The 13,005-nt window shown below is 46.1% G+C and overlaps 1 protein-coding gene across 1 annotated transcript in view; it reads right to left on the bottom strand.

Moving 5' to 3' along the window:
• Positions 1-11,123, bottom strand: part of LOC149328616 (venom metalloproteinase BumaMPs1-like) — a 34,931-nt gene extending 23,808 nt beyond the window's left edge. Inside the window, exons 1-2 of the mRNA XM_089559038.1 lie at positions 11,075-11,123; positions 4,922-5,094 (exon numbers count right to left, since the gene is read on the bottom strand). Of these exons, the coding sequence (XP_089415164.1) occupies positions 4,922-5,094; positions 11,075-11,123 (222 nt within the window). The remainder of the gene's footprint in view (positions 1-4,921; positions 5,095-11,074) is intronic.
• Between the last annotated feature and the right edge of the window lie 1,882 nt (positions 11,124-13,005).

Here is a 13,005-nt window from a genome sequence, read left to right as displayed (position 1 = left end):
ATCCTTTGCAACTTTGTTTGCTCCGTGTCCGTAGTACGTATGCAGTGCAAAGAGAATGTTTCAGCTGCGTTGTCTCCTGAAATGGGCGAACTTTTTGATAGCGCATGCGAAGAAGAAGATTTCGAAGGTTTTCAGTGAAAATAAAATGTTGTTATGGACATATGGGAGAGTTCTTTTGCTTTTCTTCCTTATGCTAAAACGTGGGCGAGTATGGCGCGAGTGTTACCGTTTTCAATCACTTCGCATTGCTTAAGAACTTCTCACAAGTACGGTAAATTTCGCGAAACTTGCGCTAGTGTGTTTAATTCAGCCTTAGTAGCCTAACTGGATAAATTTCGGTGGGTCTTATAGACGGGTGCGTCTTATATACAAACTTTTCAATGACCACCTGCATATATGGCAGGTGCGTCTCATACAAGGGTGCGTCTTGTACACCGGAAAATACGCTATATACAAAGAAGACTAGGACATTTGTAGATACCATAGATTAGTTTAAACATACCAACAAGAGGCAACCCAGAACAACCACAGCAAGAGCAGTAGACACAGGTGCATGTACAGACATGGATAGTAAATAGAACCAAAAATACACAGAACTGTTCAGGCATATTAATACGATGGGGAAAAATATGCACTAAAAAATTAAATGCCCCCTAGAGGGAACAGCTACCGGGTAAGAGCGCTGTCAAATCAAAAAAGTCCACCTCCTAATATTAGTAACCAGAATTACTAAAAACATCGAGCAGGTGCAGACAGTATAGGAGATACTTGATTGATTTAACTACAACAGAAGCACGACAAGCACAAATATCGAAGTAATTCTCGGGTGACACTGAAGCTGCGCTGAAGAGTATTATGGTAGCTTTGTAGAGGAAGCGGGTATCACAATTAGGTGATGTCGTTAAGATTACGAGTAAAAGGGAGATCTACAACATGAAATTGCATTATTAAGCAGAGTTGGAGGCCAACACAAAGAATGCATGACAAATACAGGCCGCGACTGACTGAAATGCTGTCAATAAACAAAACTAATTCGTTAAGACAAGGATACTGCGCAAGTTCGGCGCAAAACCGGACGGCGGACAGCAGCGGCTTTGTCCTGTCTTCCACTGCGATGGTGTCTAGGTTGGTGCCGGCAATGGCGCTGCTACAGATTTGGCGCGGCGGTGCTGAGCGGTGCGTCTTAGTTCTGGACGCCGCCACAAGACATCGCCACTATAGTCGTTAAGATTACGAGTAAAAGGGAGATCTACAACATGAAATTGCATTATTAAGCAGAGTTGGAGGCCAACACAAAGAATGCATGACAAATACAGGCCGCGACTGACTGAAATGCTGTCAATAAACAAAACTAATTCGTTAAGACAAGGATACAGCGCAATTTCGGCGCAAAACCGGACGGCGGACAGCAGCGACTTTGTCCTGTCTTCCACTGCGATGGTGTCTACGTTGATGCCGGCAATGGCGCTGCTACAGATTTGGCGCGGCGGTGCTGAGCGGTGCGTCTTAGTTCTGGACGCCGCCACAAGACATCGCCACTATAGCACTAAGTTGCGCAGCGCTGCTAAGCCAGTCGGCCGGTCAGGGGATTTTTAGCGAGCGGATTTTTCGCTCCTGTAAATGCCGGCGATGCAGATTTTTCTGCATCACAGAACCCTTAGGCTGTCGCTTAAATATACTCGGAAGTATTTAGAGTTACCATGTAGTCCAAGCAGCCGATAAAAAACATCAATTAAGGGTGTAGAGGGCTAGCATGCACCATGTGTGTTTATTCCCCCCCTCCCCCCTTCCTTTCTCCACGGATAAGGGAGGTGAGCTTCACCGTTGAGCGGGCCCCAAGGAGATCTGTGGATGCGCGCGGTCTCATTAGGAGCGCCCATCTTTCTGTCTCCTGTGTCGCAGCTGCAGACTCCAGAGAGGCCCCGGTGAAGGGGGGGGGGGGGGGGTGCGAGGAGGGCGCAAAGCGGGAGGCGGCAGTTAGCGTTCAAGGCGGGCAGCATCCAGAGAGGGAGCGGCCGGCTCTCCCAAGCCTCCCATTGTCCCCTTTCGAGGAAGGACGCGTGTTTCTCGCCAGGACCGCTTCGCGCCAGTTTAGAAAGAGCCATAAAAATGTCAGCACCACCACCGCATCGTACGCCGACGGCTCACAGCGTCCTGACAAACCCCACTTGCGGCCCAATTTAGATACTAACGCTTCGTCGCAGGTTCTACAGCTTTTCTTTTAAAAAGAGAACACTGCTAGACGAAGCGGGGCCGGCGGCGTCCGGGTGAATGGGGGTTGTGGGCGACAGTGCAGCTGGCTGGCGTCCGGTATGGCCCCGAGGCTGAACAACTCGGTCTCGAGAAACGGGTGCGCACAGAAGACGCCACCGGACAGAACGTACGCAGCCACCTGCTTAATTATGGAAAGTGACGGCCAGTTGAGTTATGACGCCGCCCGGACCCCGGCGGGCGGCTGCTGGGTCGGCAGTCCAGGGCAATCGGACTCGCATGGGACGCGGTTCGGTGTTCCCGGTTGTAGTGTGCGACAGTCGTGGCTCGCGTTTGGGTCCGATAATTGACCTGATTCCGAGAACCGTCAAGGCCACGGGTTCTGGGGAGACCAGCGCCCGTGGAAGTGTCTTGCTATGTTGTTTTTATGTGTTTTGCTTTTTCTTCCTTAGAGGAGAGAGTTGGTCTACTATAGCGGAAGTGTTTTGCTATGTTGTTTTTAAGTATTTTGCTTTTCTTTCCATAGGGGAGAGAGTTTGTCTAATACGGTGGAAGTGTGGGGCGTGGCACGTAACCCAGGGAGCCAATCCGTTTGTGTGTCCATTCTAGGAATGTACGATGTTTTAAGCGAAAGTGACGTCCTTTTTACACTATGTATGTTTGAGAGAAGGTTATGTGCCTTACGGAAATTGGAGGGCGGGCCACACGGCTAATAACCAATCGTATTAAAAGTTGGACACGATTGGATGCTGAAGAATGTGGGCCGGGCCCATTTGTCTTTAAAACAGGGTCCCGGAGCCCGGAAAAGGGGTTCTCGGCTACGGAGATAGATGTAACGCATCTTCGGCTATGCCGAGTAGGGGCCTCCCCTAAACGTTAGACAGTTCCATGTTGTTGTTGTGCTCACTGCCCAACATTGTATGTATATATGTAAACTATTGTACATAACGCTTCAGTATATATCCCCTGCAAGGTCTCAGTTGTTGCCAAGGATTGTCTGCTAGAACTTCATTCAGCCTTCAAGTCATCAAAAGCCGTCTCCGACGGGGCACCCCTGGTGCAAAGGAAAGAAGAGGAAAAGAATCTTTTCGCTTTGTTCATCGAAACTTTGCAAAGGGTATTACAGCACGTAATACCGAAAGCTCTAAATACCATTAAATATTGCTGATGGTTTAACGTCGCTTAAACCTGGTGTGTAAGCGAAAGCTTCAAAACGTTGTGCACGCTGCTTTGCGGTCTCTGCTGCGTGATTCCTCTTCTCGGCTTTGCGTTGCCGTCTTAAGCCTAACGAGCCGCCCAGCGAAAACGGACGGGTGCTCCAGCTCTTCGTCCATTTCCAACTGCCGCCGAAACAGCGCGGCACACGTGGCTGATCCGCGACGTCACTTAATAAGCTCGCATCGCGGCGTCCCTCATAACCTCACTTATGACGACACTCAAGTGACCACCCATGGGTCCAACTTTCACTTTGACCTTCACCCTGAGATTGCGGTGTGCCAACCTCAAACTTGATGTGACCTCTAAGTCTATGGACCACCTTGGTGTAGCACCCGGCTATGTACACCATGGCTCTACTATGGTTTGACCTCTAACTCAGCTGAAGGTCAAATTTCCACGGTCTGTGATTGAAGCTCGAGGTCCTGTAGAGAAGCTTTCTCTTCAATACTGTAATTACTTCCCCACATGGCCAGCTCTCTGGGCTGTCATTTCGCTGATCCTAGTGGTTTTTTCTGCCTTTGAAATTTTTCTTTTTTTTATTTAATTCAAAATTTGTTATTGCCACCGGCTCGATTCAACTGTATACATTCATTTAAGCGTGTTATATTAAGTGTATGGGCGAAGACAATTTATTTTTCTTTTTTTTAAATGTCATCCCCAGTGCAACATACCATAGCATACCACTCTGATTGTGTCACAATTCAGCCTTGTTTTTGGGAAAGCCACAAAAAGTGCTTAAATGACAGCTGGTTTGGCTCAGTGTTTGGAGTCTTGCCGGGCCGCCCATTTTTAGGCAGATTCCCGAGAGCGCGTTTTTCATCATTTCGACTCCACGCATGTTTGCCGCCCTTGCCACTCGCATCCCAAAGCGTCCACAGTCCAACGCTCTACCTCTAGTGCGCCTATGGCCCTAACGCAGCGGGACTCAAGTTCCACGACGTCTCTGGCAGCTTTGTCATAACTGCGGCGGCTGCTATACTGAACTACTGTTTTCCCCGCTTATGATGACGAAGCGAGCACGAGGCAAGGGCAGTATGGACAGGTGGATCATGGGATCGCCTAGCCTCTGGCCTCGCCGGCGCCGGTCACGACTGAGGCTGGGGAACTGCGCTTTTTCAACTATCGGGCTAAAAACGACCACAATGCTGAGCCATCGGTGCATTTTAATCCGTTTTCTCTGCGCGAAAAGACGGGGAATTTCCTATACGCGTTGACCCAATCGCCCTGGAAGTGTGCCAACCCATAACTGTGTCCAGTAGTGCCGCATTAGACTGAAGCCTTAGGGATCAAATCAGTAAACTAAGATACTGGGAACAAAAGCTGAAACTGCAGCACATTAAAAATGTGCACCAGTTTCTTTTGGAGGAATATTTCCCTGTTTTCCCGATTTTCCACCAGCTGATTTAGTTTCCGGTGCGTTCATACAGCACGCTATCGGCGATGGCTGGTGCTGTCCTATTTTGCCGAGAAAAGACTAATTGTGTACACTCACAAACTGGGTCAATGGGCGCCCGTTTTCCTCTGTGAGAACACGCATCCTGGGTGCAGCGACAGATGCTCCCTCCAAGTTGAGTGTCAGCTCATCGTGTAAGTGCAGGACCATCTTGCCGTCGGGCGAACGCTCCTCGAGAAGGCGGGGGTAGACCAGCCTCGGCTGCTGAAGGCCTGCAGAGAATTTCGAAAGTGGCTTAAATCCTCGAAGTTGGGGCTTTTTTACAAATTTACTGGATGTTGCAGCGAAAGTGAACCAAAATTTTGAAAATTACCTTTTTTAGGTATGAAGCTGGCTCCCGCGGCGCAATAACTGCTTAGGCGGACATCAGAAAACATGTAAAGAATGTTAACTAGCTAGCTGCAAAATTAATTAACTTTCAATAATAAACTTTTTAATATAACCATTAGGCTGCTGGTTGCGATTCGAGACTTGTAGCCGGTCGGTAGTAATAGTTGATTACACACAGAAATGGTAATAGCGCTACAGCAAGACGTACACAAGAAAGACTGACACAGGACTGTCCTGTGACAGTCTTTCTTGTGTACGTCTTATTGCAGCGCTGTTACCATTTCTGCCTAAAATAATGCACCATCTAGCCTTAACTGACGTTCTTCTAAACCGTTAGTAATGGCCATATCATTTTTAAGAAATTCGAAAAGCAATTACCCTCGGCACTGTGGCTCGCAAAATTTAGCTTTTTTAACTTTTTACGTGCACTGGTATGGTTGCTTGGCCTGCGTGCTTTTCAAAACCTCATTATTTTGGCACGATTGAGCCAAATTTTGTTGAGCCGCAGCGCCGCAAATAATCCCGTTTTCGAAATTTTAAAAACTGATATGTCTATAATTGCAACCACTAATTTCAACCAGTAGAATAACTGCTACAGCTAAAAAGTTAATTATCAGAAATTAGCTAAGCATCTAACTAGTTAGCATTTGCATTTTTTCTGATGTCGGCAAACCAGGAATTTTTCACAGAATATTATAAGTACCATTAGTTTCGCTCTGACGAAAGGCTTGATTCTTGTGAAAGTGCTTTTAAACACACAGTGTGCTCACACAGGATAGAGTTGCGAGGGCCGAATTGTAAAATAAATAACGATTTAAAACTGACTGCAACTAGGAAGAGTTTTTTTTTTTTAACCTATTTGTAGATTCTGAAGCATATCTGCATGATATCAACGAATTCATGTTGTGAATATAGAGCGTTCACTTTTCGGTGTTCATTTTTTAAACCTGCCATGCCCATAATTTTACCTTGCTTTTTAAGCAGTCTAAATCCTGAGCAGAATTTTAGTGTTTTAGATAAAAGCTTAAATATGGTTTTCGGAAAGATTTGGCTTTCCTCAGCAAAGCACAGTTAGGAGTTGCTCATACTGCGTGTCTGTTTTCCTTAGTATCACATTCAGGAGCCGCAGCTATGCTATCCAGACACAATATTCAGCTTTATGCTTTCTTCTGATGCCATTTGAAGAAGACATTTCTTGTCACACAATGCCATGACGTCACCTCTTTCGTCATTGTGCGAAGGCTGGACAACAGGCCTCACTCAGTGCGACATTTTTGACAAACTGAAGCGAGAGCAGCGTTCTGTCTTTTTCTGTGTGCCTGTTAAAATGCTTAAAGGGCACTTCAGCTGCAGCTCTCGAGCAAATACTGGAATTAAAGAAGTTACACTGTGTGCTGTAGGCGATGTTGCTACCCTTGACGAGGCCATGCGGGCCCATATTTTGACACTTTCCTGATCACATGATTATCGAATTTTTCTTTTAATAAGTCCTCACAAGTGTCCACAGTGCTCCGAGACCAAAGCACTCAAACAGCCCGAAGCCTTAAGGCTCGTGATTAGCATTGCCACAAGGCTTAGAAAATTATGTAACAAAAATAAATTCAAGCATTGCTAAGTGGCAAGCCAAATCTCTAGTATTTGTGTATGTTTCGAATGTTTCACTCGTTATAACATAGGGGCAAACAATAAATTACACAAGTATATTCGATAATGCCGCGTCTTAATAGACTAATTCTTCTTTTGTACATTAGGTTTAAGAATTCACTGCAAACCTCTAAAAACTTGGAACGTATACGTTCAGAAACTATGCTTGTCATAAATAATGAGTTCGCAAACTTCTAGACACCAATGTAATAAATTTCTACTGTGAAGTGTTACAACGGCTGCGATGCAATAAGGCCAAGTTATCGTTTAAAAAATCACTTCTTAACTGTGGATAATGAATAAGGAAAAAAATTCTCCGAATGAAAGTAGCAATTGCGAACATTTCGGTTTATGATGTTCTATGATGTATGATGAATGTTGTATGATGTCGTTACCATATTTGCATCACCGTTTACAGTGGTGAGATTGAGGCGACTGCGCATGCGCTGCTATTTGCAGGGTGCAAGAATTTTAGGATATCTCTTTTACCGCCTTTACGAGAGTCGAGCTGTGAGACAGGCGCAACCAAGCCACGCCAACGTAAAAAAGGCTGCGCTTGAAGGCAGTAATAGCGGAACGAGCTTTCTGATCTTCCAATTTGCGAAACATTCCACGCGGCTCATGTAGCAAATTCCTGCGCCCTGATATGGGCAACAATCTGCCATTAGCAGATTGTCGCCACTGCTGTGGTCATTGCGTAAACTGCGCTGAACTTAAAGATGCCTAGATTACTGACCAACACCTTATTGTCTGGTAACAAAATAAACTAAACAGATGAAGCAACAAAAATGAAGCGGTATATTGCAGACAGAGAGAAAACTGAGCCAACACAAGCAAAAGCAACGTGAGCTCTTTGTGATATCATCTTTTATTGGTGACTTTCAGATCGCGCCGTCTTATGTGAACATCAGCAAAGTGGCCTTTAGCAAGAGGCAAAGTAACCTTTAGTCGCATTTCAAAGTGTAGTCTCTCAACTTTGTGAACAAAGAGCTCTGACGGTAACGTGGAGCTACGCAGTGCGCGAGCTACATCTGCGACGACATTGGAGCGCTTTTAGAGGTCATTAACCTTAGCCCATTCGCGAACAAGGTGCAATGAGTGAAAGTATCAGCCTTCATTGGACTGGCTGAGGTACTGACTGAGGTTTACCTAGAACAGGAAAGGCTGCTTGACGGCTCATCTCGAAATCCCTGAGCCCTCTGTCAGATAAAGTTTATCTGTACGTCTTCTTAAGCCGCGATACAGATTATGAGCACTGGGTGCTACTTCAAGCTGCATTATGCAGCTTTTTGCCCAGTGTCCCCTTTTTCCACTGTAATGTGTGTGGATAAATGAATTTTCAATTTTCAATTTCAATTTCCAGCTGCATGCAGCAAATAAAGATGGTTATTTTATTGTGCATGTTGCGTCGAACTGCATAGAAATTCTTGCAATTTGTGCGTATTTCTGTTCTCAATAAATACTGATGAGTTTGCCACCATCGTCTTTCTTTCTTTAGTTATGGGTAATTTCGTACGGGAACAGCGATATTCTGAAATAATTTCTGATAATTTACTGCGCTAACCCAAAAGACAGGAGTCCGGCAACACCGTAGACAGTGATGTAAACACGATACCAATAAGCTATAAATCTCCACATACTCGTGGACGACGACTAGCATCCTTAGTTGCTGAACACTGGAACTGCACCTGCGGTGGCTACCTGGAAGTTTACATTGATTCCTTTGTGAACAGGCGTGAGCATTCATGCATAGTCGCATTTCTAATGACTCGCGTTGGTTTATCTTGGGCTGGGCGCCTTCAAACGATAGTGTCAACTTCGACTGAAATATCAGCCATTACAACGTCGCTGAGACGTCTTATCTTCAAACCATAGAGAGTCGTCATTCTGTGTGGCATCACGCCTGCACTAGAGCGTCTGCTAAGAGGGACTCCTGTTGACAAATGTTCCCTTTGTCAGGTAGCTGCAGTTCAAAGGATTTGGAGTTTGCTTTCACTGGCTAAGAACTCACGCTGGAGTGGCTGGTAACACGCTGACAGACCTTCTTGCCCAGGTAGCCCGGTCTCATTCATCTTCAGTGGCTCTCCCAAAGGACGACAATTTCCCAAGGCAGCCAGTGGTACATGAGCTTTCTGCGCTTGGAATGCCTCTGCACCTATATTTCGTTGCACGAGTCTTGCCGTGCGACAGAGCTGCCCTCCTGCATCGCCTGCTCACGAATTGTGTCTATTCGCCGTTGTGGATGCACAAGCTTCAATGCGCCTACTCACTTCTGTGTGGACGCTGTGATAATGCGGGTAATGTGAACCATTTATTTTTGGCGCGTCCGCGTTTTGGCTCCAAGACTGAATCACTACTGGACAATCGAGGATATTGACCGATTCATTGGATGCCGTCGCTCGAACCGTATACTTTGAGAGCTACCGAAGTGAGCGGTGATCAGTGTGGCAATCACGCCTGCAGTTTTTAAAGGACACTGGCCTGATAGAAAGTTGTAGAGACACAATCGTCCAAGTCAGTGATATAGACGGAACAATATCCGAAAGGTCCCTAATAAGGCTAGTCCTGTCTGTGCATTCGCACTACCACCACCCACCTAATACATAATCACCGACTCGCGAGGGGCCTGTCGGAACGTCGACCCATACTGCACTCCCTGCCTAGCCTATCGAATCAACCAAAATTGCATACGGGATACGGACCCCGCACACCTTTACCTTATATGGGCCCCTGCTCATCAGGGGTTGGCTGCAAACGAGGTAGCAGACGCAGCCGCTCGCGCGCTCTCTCACCGGGCGGTTTTCCCTTCCTCACCCGATCAGGAACCCGATCCAAATCCTCCCTATACCTTCAAAGGTGTAACAACCTACTGTCAAGACAGTCATCGCCTTTACCCTCGCCCGTGTGAAGGCCTCAAGAAGGCGGATGAGGGGCTCCTTCTCCGCCTTCTCACCAATCCGTTGCTGTGCCCGGCAGAACTAAAACATTTTGACCACTCCTTTCACGGCAGCTGCCTGCACTGTAGTGCGGTGGCTTCGGACACCTATCACATGGTGTGGACCTGCCCCATCAACCCGGCTATTCCCCCCATTCCCAACCCCACCCGGGAGGACTGACACCATTGACATTACGGCGCTGAAGCAAAAGGAGGCGCCACATTCTTGATGGAATCAGCGTTCATTTGAAGAAAGTTGCCACGTAAGCCGGCCACAAAGCAGTTAGTCTTCATCAGACTTACGTCCACTTCAGGACAAAAAGCTTTTCCGTGTCTCTTCAAGCAGGCGTACCCGGAGGAGACGGAGTGAGGTGGGAGGAGAATATTAAGAAGTACGGTCAATGAAGTGTCCCCAGCAAGCAGAGGACAAACACAGTAAGACATGCCGGGTGTTTCACCTGAAATGCTCTGAAATTTTTAAAATGCGCTTTTTGAGTTCTGAAGAGCACTTATTTTCGCATAGCATTGTCAGCGGTGTAGCAAATCTAAATGCAGCAGGACACGCTAACTATAAGGCTGGTTAACTAATATTCAATAGTTACCTTTTTTAACTACTACTGTTAGTCTCCTTTTTGCCCGAGAGTCACGTAGTTCACCATAAGTTATATCAATATTAGTTCTTTAGAATTTCGAAAGCGCAGTTAGCCTCAGCGCCTTGGCCCAACAAATCTTGGCTACATCGCACCAAAATACATTCATTATCGAGAAGCTTTCAGGCAAAGCAACCGTTCCAGTGCACGTAAGAGGTCGAAATAGCCGTCATTTGTTGGGCCACAGAGCCGAGGCTAACAGTGTTTTCGAAATGCTGAAAGCTTATAAGGATATTACTCACAGTAGGCTAACGCGCCTCTCACTAAATAAGGACACTAACAGTTATACTTAAAAAGTTCACAAATCAGTACTAGCTAACCAGCCTACTAGTTAGCGCGTCTCTGCTGTATTCTGATGTACAGCACCACTTATAATGCTATGCCGAAATAAGCGCTAGTGTATCTCAAAAAGCTTATTTTTAAAAATTCAAAATCATTTGGGTGAAACACCTGGTGATTGTTTCATGTAAATATAGATATAGACTGCTCCCTTTGGTTTTTTTCGCCCACAGGCAAGAAAGCTGATAGTTTATGTTTAAGTACAGGACTCCTTGGACGGCAACCTAGCGGCAAGAAGCATGCAAGGCCAAAACGAAAGTAGGGAAGAAGAGACAGAACTTGGTTTGCACTTACCTTGAGCGGCCGCAGCCACTAGTAGTACGAACAAGGCTATCATTGTCATGATAGTGAAGACGGCGGCCTCGGCGAGACGTTCTGCCTTACTGGGCTCCTTATAAGCAGTGGAAAGTCAACTACCTGGTGTTACATATCTAAATAGACTGTTTGACATTTCTGAATCAGTGAAGGGAGCACCGCGTTCAAGTGACAAGATTTGTCAGGTTAATATTGTAGGTCACTCGTCTGCCTCGTTCTAGCGTACACAGTTGACGTCTATGTCCAAGAGAGCAGCAAAACTGCACTTAAGTGCACCCTGATATTCGCCTTTTTTCCAGAGAACTCTTTTCCACTGCAGCACACAAGCCGACGAACTGGTGAGACCTTTCTTGTCGGCAACACTTTGGCCGGACAAGTTCTTTCTAAGGCTTCACATTTCGAAGGGCGCGAAAATACGTCTTTGGAGTAGGAGGAAGGATAAATATTAAAGTATTTGTTTGATCGAAGGCCGTCCTGCCCAGCGAAGGTCATCGAACGGCTTCAGGCACTGCGTCAACAACCGCTTTACTGACGGTAGCTCCGACAAAGGAAAATCTCGATTAAGGCTTAGTTATAAAATATCTTCTGCCGCTCAGACGAAAATCGCTCACCACTAGCTCCTAATATTGTTCACGGCTATCATTCAGATATTAAGTGATGCATCTTTAGAAAGCCACGTAATCACCAACCTTTTTCCCTTGCGTCCTCAGTACCAGAGCAATAGCACACCGGCTGGTCGCCTGGGTGACTGAGCATGCGCCTCGTATGCGAGAAGTGCGGGGTTCGAACCTCCAATGCCACCAGCCACCCACCAGTTTCCAATGGGTGCCAGCTTTCCCATGGCCTGATGCTCGGCTTCTGTGGGGTGAAATGGTGTGAAAATGTTTCTCTTTTACGCCACAGTTGTCACCGCGCAATTAAAACCAAATCATCATCAGCAGCAAAGATATACTAGTTTACGCTTTTAGATTGCTTCTTTTTAATGTACGTAGCTGGACATGCATTAGTAAAATGCATAAAAGAAATTTTGCTCTGTCGGAATTACTTCCTCTCTGGGCTTTAGCAGGTAGTTAAAACTAGAACGGTGCATTTTTTAGCGCACGTTACAAAATGTATCTTTTTTTATCGTATATCAGTGCAGGTTAAAGATCCCCAGGTGGTGGTGAAATTTTATTTCCAGCGGATACAGAGGAGTGACTCGAAGCCGCACCCCGCTTAAACGACGGCCGCTATCCTTTGGACAGCGGCGGCGTCTTCAGCCAGCTGGAGGAGCTTGATCTGTGTCCCCGGGTCGGGGCTGAGCATTAGAGCCTCCCAATGATCAGAGTCGGTAATGAATTGACTCGCGGGTAGGGACTGTGGGCAGTTCCAGATCTTATGATTTAGATCGGTTTTGCTGTCAGCATGTTTGCATTTGTCTGAGTAGAGTCCTTCCGAATAGAAGCTACACAATTGTGGATTTGGATAGGTGTTAGATTGAAGTTTACGCCAGGCTTTGGACTGCAGTTTGGACAGCGTTTTATCTGCTCCTTTTATCTGCTGTTTTTTTTTAGATGATCGAAATTATTCCGGGGCCCTCCCCTACGGCACCTATTTCTTCCTTTCTTCTTTCACTCTTTCTCTTACGGCGCTGCTCGTGTGTCCACCTAGAAGTGAGAGAGTTACTGCGCGACTTGCTTTCCTCAAAAACCAAAAACCAATTTTTATCTTTAGCAACTTCTCGAACATGCATAACTTAGCAGTTCATTAAATGACGACGATTAGTATAAGTTAATCACATAACAGAGGCCTCTTTTTACTGCATAAAATTTTTTTTATCACTCCACAACAATTTGAACAATGGAAGCAGCTGAAAACATGAAGCCTCAAGCTTACTGACAGTTTCTTGGTCTAGGCAATGATTCGGAAAA

Source organism: Amblyomma mixtum, chromosome 9 (assembly GCF_055824585.1).
Source record: "Amblyomma mixtum isolate Tamu chromosome 9, ASM5582458v1, whole genome shotgun sequence".
Classification (NCBI taxonomy): Eukaryota; Metazoa; Arthropoda; class Arachnida; order Ixodida; family Ixodidae; genus Amblyomma; species Amblyomma mixtum.
This window is presented reverse-complemented; position numbering and strand designations above follow the sequence as displayed.